Source organism: Megascapheus bottae, chromosome 12, assembly GCF_031878675.1.
Source record: "Megascapheus bottae isolate mThoBot1 chromosome 12, mThoBot2.hap1, whole genome shotgun sequence".
In the NCBI taxonomy this organism is placed as follows: Eukaryota; Metazoa; Chordata; class Mammalia; order Rodentia; family Geomyidae; genus Megascapheus; species Megascapheus bottae.
The window spans coordinates 48,563,339-48,577,784 of NC_143520.1; the positions used below are offsets into that span (position 1 = coordinate 48,563,339).

The 14,446-nt window shown below is 35.5% G+C and overlaps 1 protein-coding gene across 3 annotated transcripts in view; it reads left to right on the top strand.

The window, feature by feature from the left end:
* Ptpn4 (protein tyrosine phosphatase non-receptor type 4) overlaps positions 1-11,525 on the top strand; it is a 113,729-nt gene extending 102,204 nt beyond the window's left edge. For 2 of the 3 annotated variants that reach the window (XM_090342955.1, XM_090342956.1), the window contains exons 25-27: positions 130-278; positions 1,901-2,036; positions 4,771-11,525. In XM_090342955.1, the coding sequence (XP_090199081.1) occupies positions 130-278; positions 1,901-2,036; positions 4,771-4,857 (372 nt within the window). In that variant the 3' untranslated portion in view covers positions 4,858-11,525. The remainder of the gene's footprint in view (positions 1-129; positions 279-1,900; positions 2,037-4,770) is intronic. The other variant, XR_016537270.1, reaches the window with a different exon arrangement.
* Positions 11,526-14,446: the final 2,921 nt, after the last annotated feature.

Sequence of the window (14,446 nt, forward strand, 5' to 3'; positions counted from 1 at the left end):
CCTGCTGAGTAGCTAGGATTCCATCAGCACCTGGTTTATCTTACTTTTTATTGAAACTTTATGTTCATGGAGCTTATATATCTGGAAACAAAGGGGAAGTGAGATATATAATTGTTCATTTGCACTTAGAAAAATGAGAGTCGTCAACTCACTCAGATCCAGTATACAGCCTGGCCTGACCATGGAGTCCCTGATGATTCAAGTGACTTTCTGGATTTTGTTTGTCATGTACGGAATAAGAGAGCTGGAAAAGAAGAACCTATTGTTGTTCATTGCAGGTATTCTGTTTCCTGTCTTTTATGAATAACTAATTTAAAAGAAAATACATATTTTGTTCCTACATTGTGACTGATCATTAAATAACGATAATTAGATATGATAATTTTACCTCAAAGCTGAGCTCTGAAAGTAGAAGGCAAAAGTATGTTCTGACATGATTGATAGAAATCATAAGAAATAAAAATAAGTTACACTGATTCTTAGACACATTTAATATATTAACATCTGACAAAAATGTGGTACATCATTGCTCCATTTCCAGAGCCAAAATGCCATGTCCTTGAAAGGCAGAAGAAATGGGAGATGAACCCTTTCTCTGAGCTTTCTTTTTTCTTTTCTTTTTTTGTTTTTTTTGGGGAGGCGGGGGGGATGTTTGTTTTGTTTTGTCTGTCGTAGGGCTTGAACTCTGGGTCTAGGCCTTGTCCCTGAGCTCGTCAGCTCAAGGCTAGCACTTTACCACCACTTCCAGTTTTCTAGCAGCTAATTGGAGATAAGAGTCTCACAGACTTTTTGTGCCCAGGCTGGCTTTGAACTATCATACTCAGATCTCAGCCTCTGTGTAGCTAGGATTACAGGCGTAAGCCACTATGCCCAGCTCCTGAGCTTTCTTATAAGGATCTTTATCACAACTTTGAGGACTCTTCCCTTATGACTTAATTGCCTGCTCAATGCTCTACCTAGTGTACTGGTGATTTGTATTTATAACATAGTCATTGAAGATAGCCTGAAGTTTAGATTTCTTCATTCCTTGCAATATATCTCTTCCATCTAGGTCATAATATATTGAATATTCCCATCTCCTCTTGAAATAGCCCTATCAGAAGTCTTTATAGGACATATCACCTCCTCCTAGAGTTCTTGGTGAACAGTGGTGGGCTACTCTGTCTTCCTTCAAAGAGCCAAATACAGTGACTCCCTTCACTGCCACTTGCCTAGATTAGGAAACAAAATTACCTCTTTACCGTAATCATGTTTTAACTGATTTATTCAATGAATATACTAGCATGCTTATATCTTCAGACTTACCATCACATTTTAAGAGTAGACTGTCAAATCACCAGAAGATTGTAGGCCACCTATAGTAAAAGGCAAAGTATCAAGAATGGCAAAATAAATTTGGCCATTTTATTTTGTAAGGTTTTCAGTAGCTACTCCATGTTTACAAATTATATTTCCAAAAATTCTTGGTGCTCTCAGTGATAAGGTTTTTAAAATTATATTTTGTTTAAAACACTTACTTGAGAAGATATTGTTGCATTTTATGTCTTTATGTTAACTACTAGAGTTCGGTTATTTTGCATTTTCAGGGAGAACCAGTAAGATTCTATTCCTTATTCAAATATTGATTTACTACTTCTGTTTGGGTTGTTTTTTGTTTTGGGTTTTTTTGTTTTTTGTTTTGGTACTGGGGATCGAACCCAGGACATTGCACTTGCTAGGCAAGCGCTTTGCTGCTGAGCTACATCCCAGCCCAGCTTACTACTTCTGTAATATAAGATCTTCAAATGAAATTGGTCTTCTGTATTGTGATTTAGTACTCCATTTTTTTTTTTGTGCAAACCTCTGAGAAGTAAATACTACTATTGTAGCAGTAAGACCTTATCCATTTGTCTTCTTTTAGTGCTGGGATTGGAAGGACTGGGGTTCTTATTACTATGGAAACAGCCATGTGTCTCATTGAATGCAATCAACCAGTTTATCCATTAGACATTGTAAGAACAATGAGAGATCAACGAGCCATGATGATTCAAACACCTGTAAGTATTGTTCTTCAAGTACACATACATATCTTCAAACTCAGTATGTACCTTAAATCATATATGCAAAATACATATACTTTTGGGTTTGTTTTGTTTTAGCAGTTCTGGGGTTTGTAGTCAAGGCTTTGTGCTTGCTAAGTAAAATATTACCTTTGGAGCCTCACTTCAAGTGTTTCCCTTGTGTTTTTCTATTTAGTTTCCCAGCACTATTTGTTAAAGAGGTTGTTTTCTCTCCTATGTTCTTTACTCTTATATCAGACCATACTGCTATAGTTGTGTGGGTTTATTTCTGGGTTTTCTATTTTTTTCTTTGTTTTAGAGATACTGGGGTTTGAACTCAAGCCTTCTGCTTACTATGCAGTGACTGTACCTCTTGTGCCCTAGGCCAGCACCCAAACCACTTTTTTTTTTTGGTCGGTTGTGGGACTTAAACCCTGGGCCTGGGCACTGTCACTGAGCTCTTCAGCTCAGGGATACTGCCCTACCCCTTGACCCCCACTTCTGGTTTTCTGTGGTTAATTGGAGATAAGAACCTCATGGACTTTTAGTTCCCCGGGCTGGCTGTGAACCTCTGTCCTCAGATCTCAGCCTCCTGAGTAGCTAGAATTACAGGCTCAAACCATTTTCTTTTCCTAATCTTGGCCTCCCAAGATTTCTAACTAGGAATTATTAGAAATTTCTAACATATTGGCCTCCCAAATATCAGAGATAACAGTTTGCACCATCACTCCCAAGCCCACATTTTTTATCTTTTCACTTATTGTCAGAGCTAATGGTACCTAACTAGGAATTATTTAAAATTTTCTGACTGTTTGTATAGGGATCAACAAGTAACCAATTTGACCTGCAAGCCAGATCAGACCTACCTATTGGTTTTGTAAATAAAACATTAATAGAACCCAGCTGTGGTTCATTCATTTAGGAATTATCTTTCACATCACAAAAGCAGTTAAGAAATTGCAACAAATACTGTATGGCCTGCAATTTCTAACATACTTATTATCTGGCCTTTTTCAGAAATTTTTACCAGCATGCAAGTGACCTAGCATGTTCAATCTTGAATGCTTAAGCCAAAAACAAAACTTGCCTTGCATTACTTAGTAGGTGAAATGCTAACAATGATAGTATACCAGAACAGGAAAATCCTGACAGGACTCCCGTCAGTGAAAAACTGACATACCAGGGCTTCCTTAATAACCTAACAGTAGTCTTAGAATTTAAGTTACTTATTAGATTATTGGCTGACTGCTTTGCTTTGCTTTGCTTTGCCTTATAACTACAAAGCAAGTCTTAATTTGTAGTCCCAGGCTATTCTTGATCTCACAGTCCTCCTGCCTCAGTCTCCCAAATATTGGGATTACAGAGATAGACACCAATACCCACTTTCTACTGAGTCATAATTATGTTTGAGGAATTAGGGATTTTAGAGCTAATGTTAAGGTTTAAATTTTTTTCCTGGGGCTTGAACCCAGGGCACTGTTCCTGAGCTTTTTCAAGCAAGGCTATATCACTCTACCACTTTCAGCCACAGCACCACTACTGGTTTTCTGGTGGTTATTTGTTGATAAGAGTCTCATGAACTTTCCTGCCCTAGCATGTTCCTAAACACAATCCTCATACTTCAGCCTCCTGAGTAGCTATGCTTAGAGGTGTTAGCCACAGGCACCCAGCAAGATATTAAATTTTTATATTTGTAATTGAAATAATTAAAAATATCAACATTGTTGGTGGCATAAGATTATTTGAGGCTGATGGACCTATGCCTATCATTTATTTCAGGTTTTAATTATGGAAATTTTCAAACTTGGGGCCAGGAGTTTGGCCTAGCCTTGAGCAGAGAGACTCAGAGACAATGCCCAGGCCCAGAATTCAAGCCCCATGAACAACAACAACAACAAAAAAAGTAGATACGTATTCTCAGTTATTTTCCTAGTTTAACTTTTGAATACATTCTTTTTTTTTTTTTTTTTTTTTTTTTTTTGCCAGTCCTGGGCTTGAGCTCAGGGCCTGAGCACTGTCCTTGGACTTTCTCAAGGCTAGAGCTCTACCACTTGAGCCTCAGCACCACTTCCGGCTTTTTTCTATGTATGTGGTACTGAGGAATCGAACCCGGGTTTTCATGCATGCTAGGCAAACACTTTAACCACTAGGCCAAACTCCCGGCCCCTGAATACATTCTTACAAGAGGAATTTGCTGGTTAAATTAATATAATTTGATTAAATATTATCATTCTTAGAGATTATAGTATTTTAACACTTCTAGCAACAGTGTAGTGTTTTGTCAACAGTGTGTTTTATCAGCAAAGTATGTTGACACTTTTCCATCTGTTTAAAAATGGAATCTGTTCTATAATTTAGGCATTACCACTTAGCATTATATATGAGGAAGTTAAGACTTGCCCCAGGACATACAGGATCTGAACTTGGTCCCACATGGAGGAGTCTGACTTCAAAGTCAGGGACCTGTTCTACTTACTATTTTTTCAAAGGGGGCAGAGATTGAAATGGGATCTTGCTATGCTGGCCTTGAACCCACAATTCTTTTCAGTCTCCCAGTTACTGGCATGCTTACCACACCTGGCTCAATATTTAATAAAGGCCATTTGAATGACATGTATATTCAAAAAAAATGGTACCTGTGTCCTGTATTTTGTGTGTTTTTATAAGCAACCAGTGAAGCATTTGTCATTTTTGTAGTTATTTTCTGATCACTTCTATTTTCATTTTTCAGAGTCAATATAGATTTGTATGTGAAGCTATTTTGAAAGTTTATGAAGAAGGCTTTGTTAAACCCTTAACAACAACATCAAGTAAATAAGAAACCAAAAGGTCTGGGATATGTGTTGGAAAACTGCTTTTCATTACAATCACAGTGCCATAATACTGTTCACAGGAAATGGCATCTCACAAAAAATGAAGAACTCAAAAAAAACTTTGAAAACCTTCAGCACTATTGCACTTTATGTTTTGAAAAATGTTACTCTTTGGAGATCTACAATTTAAGTGTTGGAAGACTATTTCATGCTTTGCTCTGAACAAATTGTGAGTAACTGAGATGTTCAGGGTAATTTGTGAAATTTTGTGGTGGTGCCATGCAGTTCCCTTTTGGTAACATTGCCACAACAAGGCTCAGAATTCTCATCATCTCGATTGTACCTGTATCCTAAAAGCAAGAAGAAACAAACATCATGAGTCAGTTCTGGCCTTTGCCAGTGGTCATTTACTTACTAACTGGTTACCAGATTTTATTTTAAAAGTTTTAGCAATACCATTCTCAATATTAGCCAATACACTGCCTATGGATGCAGCACATCTTTTCCTACACACCCCTGTAAAGACCTGCTGTTCAGAAGAAGAAAGGTGGAATTTACTTTTCCAAGAAATGCTGCACATTGTCCATTTACCAGCATCTTATAAAAGACAGAAAGATGAATCTACAAATTTTTTGGATTTAGTAATATAACTTATATTTATCATAAAGTTGGCTTATTCCAAATCATGTGATTTCACATACTTGATGTAAAGGAATGCATGCATTGTGTCTTAACCCCTTAAGTGCCTTGAGACATCTTTGTATGTCTAATGAAAAGGCACTCATTTGACCCCACTAGGAGGTATGTATGTATATTGTACATTCTTACATTTTTATGCATTTCAAGTAAGTTCACATTTTCAAAAACAGCTTCTTGTATTGAGAGTTCTACAGTCAAAAATGGCAAGGAAATACTGTCTTAACTCAGTACTTGTATTTTGTCTAAGCCAAGGTAAAGTTTGTATTCTGTTGAATGCACGCTCTGCTGCTATGGAATTGTTCAAGCTCTATACATTCCTTTACTGATAGACGGGTTACAGTTCAGCAGCTTAACTTTAAAAACATGCTTTATTCTTCAAAATTTTGTATTGCTTTGTTCCTAACGTTAGAAGTGATGCCTGTTATGCACATTAGAGATAAACCTATTGATACACTAAGTTAAAGTAAAAGAGCAGTTAATGGGTTGAAATTTATTCCTACCTATAACTAAGGAATTACTGTTTGGCACTTATTTCAATAATAGCAAGATTTCTCCCCTTTGATGTTTTGGTTGGAATTCTTGAAAGTAAATACTATTGACTTATTTTAACATATAACTCTCAATGGTAAAATGAGAGTGTTGTCATTTTTTGTGTATAAATTACCCCAGTTTATACTTACTCAGTTATAAGCCTGGAAATAAGGAGACTTCTGATTGTCTAGCCTGACTGAAGATCTGATTCCCATGTATAATATGTAATTTTCTTCTTCAGGGTTTTTGCTTGTAAGTCTTCAGAAACAAAACTTTAATATTGCCCGGATTAATATAAGTGAAATTTGCTCATCTGTTCAAATGTTTTACAGAATTACTTTATATGAATATAATTAAAATAGATTTGTTAGTGTATCAGTATTTCTATGTAGCTTTGATAAAGTTTGGAACCAATGGTAGATACTTTAGAATATCAGGAACAATGTATCTTTAAAAATCTTTAGTAAAATCTCTATGATCTCATTTCACATATTTAAAATATGTGATAATAAACTTTAGGAAGTTAAGCTCCTAACATTAATAACCAAAATACCAACTAAATTATCATTAAGTTTCCTTCTTTTTAAGAGAAAAGCAGGTATGACCTTTATTTCAAAAGAATTCTGTAAATTAATTGCAGTCTTATTTGAACATTCCATTCTCTTATGAGTAAACAAATGCAATTTAGGCTACTATCATAACAAATTGAAAAGGAAAATCATGTTGTGGTCCACATAGTAACTACTTTGGCAGTTGTTTTAGCTTCAATTTAAAAGTGAAAGTTGTAACTGTCTGAACAGAATATGGTAACAGTAAACAAAAAGAAAACTACACATAGAGAAATGTCATGATTCACTTGTTCATAGGATCCATGTGGATTGAGTACAAATAGGTTTAAAAATTCTTAGGTGTAATGGGGAGTCTTATCTGATAAACAGGGAAGCTTAATATATTAATTTAAGAAACTGTGAAGGATATTTTAAATTGGAGATCCTAGTTAACAAATTTTAGAAAAGGACCCTTTTTGTACACAAAAATACTGATAGAGGGTAGCTCCTAGAAGAAAAATGTATAAGGAATTTAAACGTAATTCTACACTTGTGATAAATTTAGAATGGCAGCAGTGCTTGTTGCACACAGTTACAGAATTAACCCCAGAAGTGTAAACAAATCCACATGGTTTTCTAAAATCATAGTAGCTTTCCTATACCAGGTAGTTTAGACTCCATCCTTATCAATGGAATACTGTGATGAAAAGCCAAATTTCATGTATCTATTCCTCCATTCACCTCTTAATTTCACACCCCTAGGAAGTGTTAATAAAAAAAAAACAACTTCCCTCTCTGATTTAGGATGATTTTCCTTGTTTATTTTAAGTGTTTTATTGAGCATCTAATTTGTGTCAGCACTGTGCAGATAGGGGAAAAAAGGAATATTTTGGAGTAGACTTTATACTCACAAGAGAAACTGGCTATAACTTAAACCAGTGCAGCCATTCAAAATGAAAGAACAATACCTTGTGTGACCAGTGAAGACAAGAAGAAAGGATGGCTGATCATTTTGCTGAAACAAACATCAGATTATAAAGTTGTGATAAGCCATAAAGACAGTTTCTTGAAAGTTTCAGGTATAATATAAACGTATACATAGATACTTTATGCATTTATTTACATGTGCATTTCACAAAGGCTACGGCCCAGCAAAGATAATTGTCTGTTTTGGCTGTTTATCATCTGTTGTCAGGTTTATTTGGATAGGGGGTTGTTGGTTTGTATTTTGGGGTTTTGTTTTGTTTTTGTTGGTGATGGTGGCAGTGGTGGTGGTCCTTCTGGTCCTGGTCCTGGTCCTAGGGCTTGAACTCAGGGCCTGGGTGCTGTCCCTGAACTCTTTTTGCTCCAGGCAACTCTTTTTTGCTCTACCACTTTGAGCTACAGTGCCATTTCCAGTTTTCTAATTAATTGGAGATAAGAGTCTCACAGATTTTCCTGCTCAGGCTGGCCTTGAACCAAGATCCTCAGATCTCAGCCTCCTGAGTAGTTAGGATTGTAGGTATGAGCCACCATCACCCAGCAATTGCAAGGTTTAATCAGGTCTGATGACATATTTAAGAAAAAATACCAGTTTCACTATAGAAGTACTGCACATTGAAAACTGATAGGAAGTTGAATGATTTTTATCTAATCTCTACTTCCCTTATTCTAGGCAAAGAAGCAGAGTCCCAGCAAGAGTAATTTATTTAACAAAATCTAATCTTCTGAATTTTCTAATTCCTATATTAGTTCCTCTGTATTATATTAGAATTGCAGTAAACTATAACCTATATGAATATCATAAAATCTTGTCTACTTTTTGGCTATTTCAAGAAAATATATTCAGGCAGTATTTTCATTTCATTACTATGATAACTTTAGGAGACATTATTTGACTTAGAAAATAAATAGGCTTCAACAGATTTGATTAGGTCTCTGACGCTAGTCGAGCTGACAGCATAGCTTTTGTGAAATATTTAGGCTGATACATGCAGTGCAAAAACATTCTAGACTGCAAATAGAAGACTTTTAAAAGCACTTAAAACATAGCACTAAGATCTAGGACATACATCCACTTATAGTGAAATAATTTATGTTCATAATGCAAATACGTATTTGAATTAAAGCATTGTTTTATAACTGCTATTTAATATCTGTATTTTGAATATTTTAAATATTATGATACAGTTGCCAAAGTAGTTTTAAATTGATAAAAGAAAATTTTATGCCACAATAATGTGGGTTATGTATACAGGCTTTTTTTTTTTTGATAGCTGTTATTTTGTAGTCCAGGTAAATTTGCAGTTAAATCATTTGTAATAAATACATCAGTAATTCCATTATGAAAATATTTGTTGGAATAAGCATCTAATAATATGACAAAGACATAGATAAAAGCATGCTATTGTCTACTTTTATGCAAGCTACTATACCAACAAGGCAAGTACTTGGTACTTCCCACACGCGGCCATCCACGCCCAGATTCTAGAATAATTTGTTGTGGTGCTTCCTGGTAGCATAGCTGTATTATTATGACAGTGAATTGATTTTTCCAAATATTAGAATTACTGATCTGCTAGTAAAGATTTATTGGTGTGTCAGTGTGATCACAAGTTGTAGTAGGTGTTTTGTAAAGTTCTTAGGGAATTATATAGATAAAGAAGAAAATGTCATAATTCTAAAACATTTTTGAGGATTAGTTGGTTAAATAGATAACTCAATTTTAGGAGCCCAAGAATCAAATACCAGAATTACACAGTTTTGTTCAGCCTTTTTTGCCATATCCCCTATGAACAGCATAATACATTTTATTATCTGTAGGCATCATTTATTTTTAGTAGTGGTTATAATTATCAAAAGAAATAATTCCCATTTCTGCCAAAATATTACACATTTTGCTTCATAGTCTTGGTGAAATTGTTTGGATATATACCAAAAAGTTGTGTCTATGTAAGAATTTGCTGCTATTTATTTTTATGTTTTTCTTCTACAGTATACTGTTGATTTCTGAAGCTTTGGATCTTCATTTTTATTTTAGTCATCCAAGCTAAATGGGCAGCCAGAAGTAGTATCTGCTGGGATACATCCATCAATATTTGTGAAAAGTGGTTTGGAGCATAATAAGTAACCCAAGTTCCCTTCTGAAAGCTATTAGCAATATTGTGAGTTAAAGGCTACAATTTTAGGAAAGAGTTCAGACATTTGGCTTCCTGAAACCTTTCAAATTTTCCAGTTCAAGAATGAAAAAAAAAAAGCCTTGTTAAGCTTATGAAAAACTGTAGCTAAACACTATAGAGTTTTATTATTGTGGAGATGCTATAAAGACAATATTTTTCTATGGACTAAAGGTTGAAACATAACTTCTTTAATTTCATTGCTTAAAGGGGGATAAAAGGATATTTGTATGTCTTTCATGCTGTAAAGAAAATGAATGTTGAATGTAACTTTCAAATGTTAATATAATTGTGACTTGATTTTAAAGATATGTTTGTTTAAAAAAAAATATTAAAAAAAAGACTACAAAGGCCAGGAAAGAAGAGAGGGAAAAGAGTATTACATGTCACTATACAAAATGCAATTTTAAAAGAAAAGTACTCTTCGTTATAAACAAGAGCAGTCATTGAAGCACGTTTCATATGCAGTGTATATGCTTTGTTTTTTGTTCTAGAATAGAAACTTTCCAGAAAATTTGCACATACTGTTATTAAGTGTGAAATATTTGAATTCTAAACTTGTGGGTGTGTATGAGGATGAGGTGCTGCTGCATGTTCCTACCATGAAGGGAAGTTCCCAAGCTTTATCACTGTGGCAGTGCCAGTGAAGATACCCTTGTGAGAATGTGATTTTGGTGAAGCCAGAAAACAGTGCCTAACATTCACTGCAGTTTTTATATGCAGAGGCCCCAACCTGGTTTTGCCTTTTTATTGTTAATGTCTTGGTCAGACAAAACCACTGGGCCCAACATGCCTAACAAAACCCTTTTTGTTTAAACATCTTCTGTAGGCATGATTGCTTTGTTCAGCTCCTTTGAAAAAGATACTATTTGACATCATCCATGGAACATGACTCAATTAGGATTTCATTATTTTAACTTAGGCATTCAATCATCTCAACTTTTTAAAGTCATTAATCCATCTACCAAGTAAATATTTAGAACAAGGAAATGATGGTCTCTTCATTAAGGTTTGCTACAGCTATCTGTTAAAGTACTATTGTCAGACTCCCTCAACCCCCAAAATCAACTAAATTTAACAGTATTCTTTCTGATAACTTTAAATTTTTAATTAAATGCCACTAAATAAGTTATTGCCAGAACACCATCAAGGACGTAATTCTTTTCAGCCCCTAAACTCAAAGAGTTGTTGATTTGGTTCCCAGCATCCAAGGTGGTATGCTTTACTTCTCATTTAAAAGAAGCCCTTTGGTTTTTACCCTTGAATTGTACTGTCCAAATTATTTGCCTCCCTCGACACACAGATTTCAACTCAGTTCTAATTCTCTGGCTCTTTTCCCATCCTTCAGAAAGTTGACAAGATTATTTCATTTTTTTATTCTGTATAGTAGATCAAGGGTCAGTGCTAAAATTGATTTATTGAGTTTCAAATAGCACTTTATTTCATGCTTACTACTGACTTAATTTATACATTTAAAAATACAGCCTATCCTAGTTTTGTAAATACAGAAAAAAAGATTGACTAGTATTAGAGCTCATTGACTTGGATCCAAGTTTAAATGCTTCACAATGATCTCTTAATAGCTTATTTGATATTTAAGAAGCAACTTGTGTGGTTGTAGCTTTGCTAATTTCTGTAATTTATATAGTACAATAAAGGCTACCCAACAGATTGTGTTGCTGGACTCTGAGTTCTCTCAACCAGCTTCAACTAAGCCTCGTTTTCTAGTTATTTCTGCTTTGCATTACATAAATACTTAGAAATTTGTTTCAGTGTAGTACCTACCTACTACCTAGGGGTTAAGTACATACTGTACCACAACTAAAAAGAAAAGTCCTGGCAGTATATTCATGCATACATATATGTGTGTGTGTGTGTGTGTGTGTGTATATATGATGAAGCAGGATTTAAGATGCTAAAACAGTTTACATTAAACTGTTTTCATCTTCTGCCAGTAGAATATATCTGCTTAAAAGAAAACTATCCAACCCAGTGTTCTCCAGCATCAGGACATTGCAGTTAGAGTCTGTGTTATAATCTTTTCAAATAAGAAAAGCTAGTCCTTATTTTCTACAGTGTAGGTTTAATTCTAGGACTGATAGTTTACTATATACTCATCAATAATATTTTTGAACAATAGTTTTGAAAATAATTTCTATGTAGAGGGTATTTTAATTTGGGATTTTTTTGTAACAGGTGCTATATGTAAATAAGAAGGGAGAAAATTGCTTCAAGGGTCTAGTTTATTCCTGATTAAAATATAATTTTACATTTCTGTTGCCATTTTGTTTATACTGAACTAGTAGCAAAGTGAAATTAGTCTCTTAATTTTGTAGACTACCTTTTTTTCCTAAGCTTTTAAAACTGTCCATGTGCTTTGCTCTCAGAAAGAGGCAAAGAAAATAAGAGTTAGTAATGTAAGCTTGAATTTGGTCAACACTGGATTGTTTGAAATTATCACTGTGTGTCATCACTGCTTACTGTGTGGTTTGAAAGGCTTTGTGTTTTCTGTCTTAATTTGTGAAAATTTAGAATTCCTGCCACTTGTAGTTTAAAATAAACAGCAAATAACCAACTGCAAACAGGATAAAAATGCATTGAAACTGTTATAGTCATAAGAGCAATTTATATTTATATTATGTGAAATGCTGTCACGCATACTTTGTCAGCCATATTTCATTTTGATTGAGAAATAGTTGTTCAGATAACAAATGTGAAAAAAAGACTGTAGCTGTGACTCAGTGTTCAATTGCAAAATAAAAAAATGTGCTTTAGTAATCTAAAGAATATGTTTTCAAGATTATTTTATGAAAGTTTACTAACAATGCTTATGTTTATTGATGCGGGGTCATTCCAAAGGATTGAGTGGGATGCTGACACCAGGAGTTTGGCCTAGTGGTATCGTGCTTGCCTAGCATACACAAAGACCCAGTTCCATTCCTCAATACCACATATATAGAAAAAGCTGGAAGTGGTGCTGTGGCTTGAGGAAAGCCCAAGGACAGTGCTCAGGCCCTGAATTCAAGCCCCAGGACTGGCAAAAGAAAGATTAAAAGGGGCTTAGAAAATGGAAGAGCATCTCCTTTGAACATCACTGACCTGCCCCTCTTCCAGTACCAACCCCAATTCAAGTAGTCCTCATATACGACCTCACTCAACACCTCTAATCAGCCTGTATCTCATATTCCCCAGGTGCAGTCTAAAGAGAATTCATTAGAGATAAAGGACAACTAAACTGAGGAAAGGTCAAAATTAATGATTCCGCCATGTATATGTGCATAGGCACATGGTAATAATTCATTCTGAAAAAAACAGCTTGGCATGTTCATAGTCTAGCTACTAATGAGGCAGAGGCAAGAAGATCACTTGAACCCAGAAACTGAAAGCCAGTCTCGGATGTTGTAACAGTAAGATGCTGGAGAAAGAATAAATTATGGGGAAAAGTAGTATAAGAAAAATCCACAATGATTTTTGACATCTTTTCCATTACCATCCCTTAGAAAAAGCTCTGTCAAACCAGATGTGGAAGCACAGACCTATAATCCCAGCACTCAGATTCTCCTACAACAGGATGATCATAGTGTGAATCCCACAACTGACACCCCCTAAAAAAAAAAAAACCAAAAAACAAAAACATCTACAGGCATCTGATGTTTGACAAAGCAGCCAGGAGCATAGAGTGCTTGGTTAAATTGTCCACAGCTGTGTTCTACCACCAACGCTATACATCCCAGACTGGAAGTTTTGCTAGTTAATAATCACACACTTCTCTGGGTCTCAGTCTTTTTTTGAGGGGGGGAGGGTGAGGAGGCCAAACCTGGGACTTGAACTCAGGACCTGGACACTATCCTTGAGCTTTTCAGCTAGCACCCTACCACTTAAGCCACAATGCCACTTCCGGCCTTTTCTGTTTATGTGGTACTTAGAATTGAACCTAGGGCTTCATGGAGGCTAGGCAAGCACTCTACCACTAAGCCATCTTCCTAGCCTGGTCTCAGCCTCTTGAGTAGCTAGGATCACAGATGTGAACCCCAAGACCAGGTGTTAGTTTTCTTTTACAGCAGGTTGTTCAATGTCTTAAACTTACCAGCTGTTGGCAATCAAACATCATTTGTTAGTCATTTTGCAAAGGTGTCATTTATTACTTCCTTTAGGGCTAGGGAGAAGGGTATGATATATTTTAAATATTTGTATAAGCAAATGTATCAATCCTCCTGTTAACTAGAGCTTGGAATCTACCTTCAAAGGCTCTGGGCTAATTCCTGGTAACGATAGCTTCCAGTGACTATAGCTTCCTTAACCAATAGTTCAGATAACCTGCTCAGTAGACTGGCACTCAGGTTTCTGCTTCTCATCTCCCCTTATCTCTATTAATTGTCTCTTGTTGATTGCCACAACCCTTCCAATGAGTTCCACCAGTTTAGCTGTAAACTTACTAAACAATTCGTTTGTGCTCTGTCACAGCGATTTACTTCTTTATTATGCCACTTATTTATTACATAAGCTAATGAGTATGCAAAGAGGGAGGGTTGGATTTTTCCAAAGCCTAATATAATAAAGGCTTTATTTGTGCCAGGAGTTTAGCCTAGTGGTAGAGTGCCTACCTAGCATGCATGAAGACCTGAGTTAGACTCCTCGCTACCACATATATAGAAAAGCCA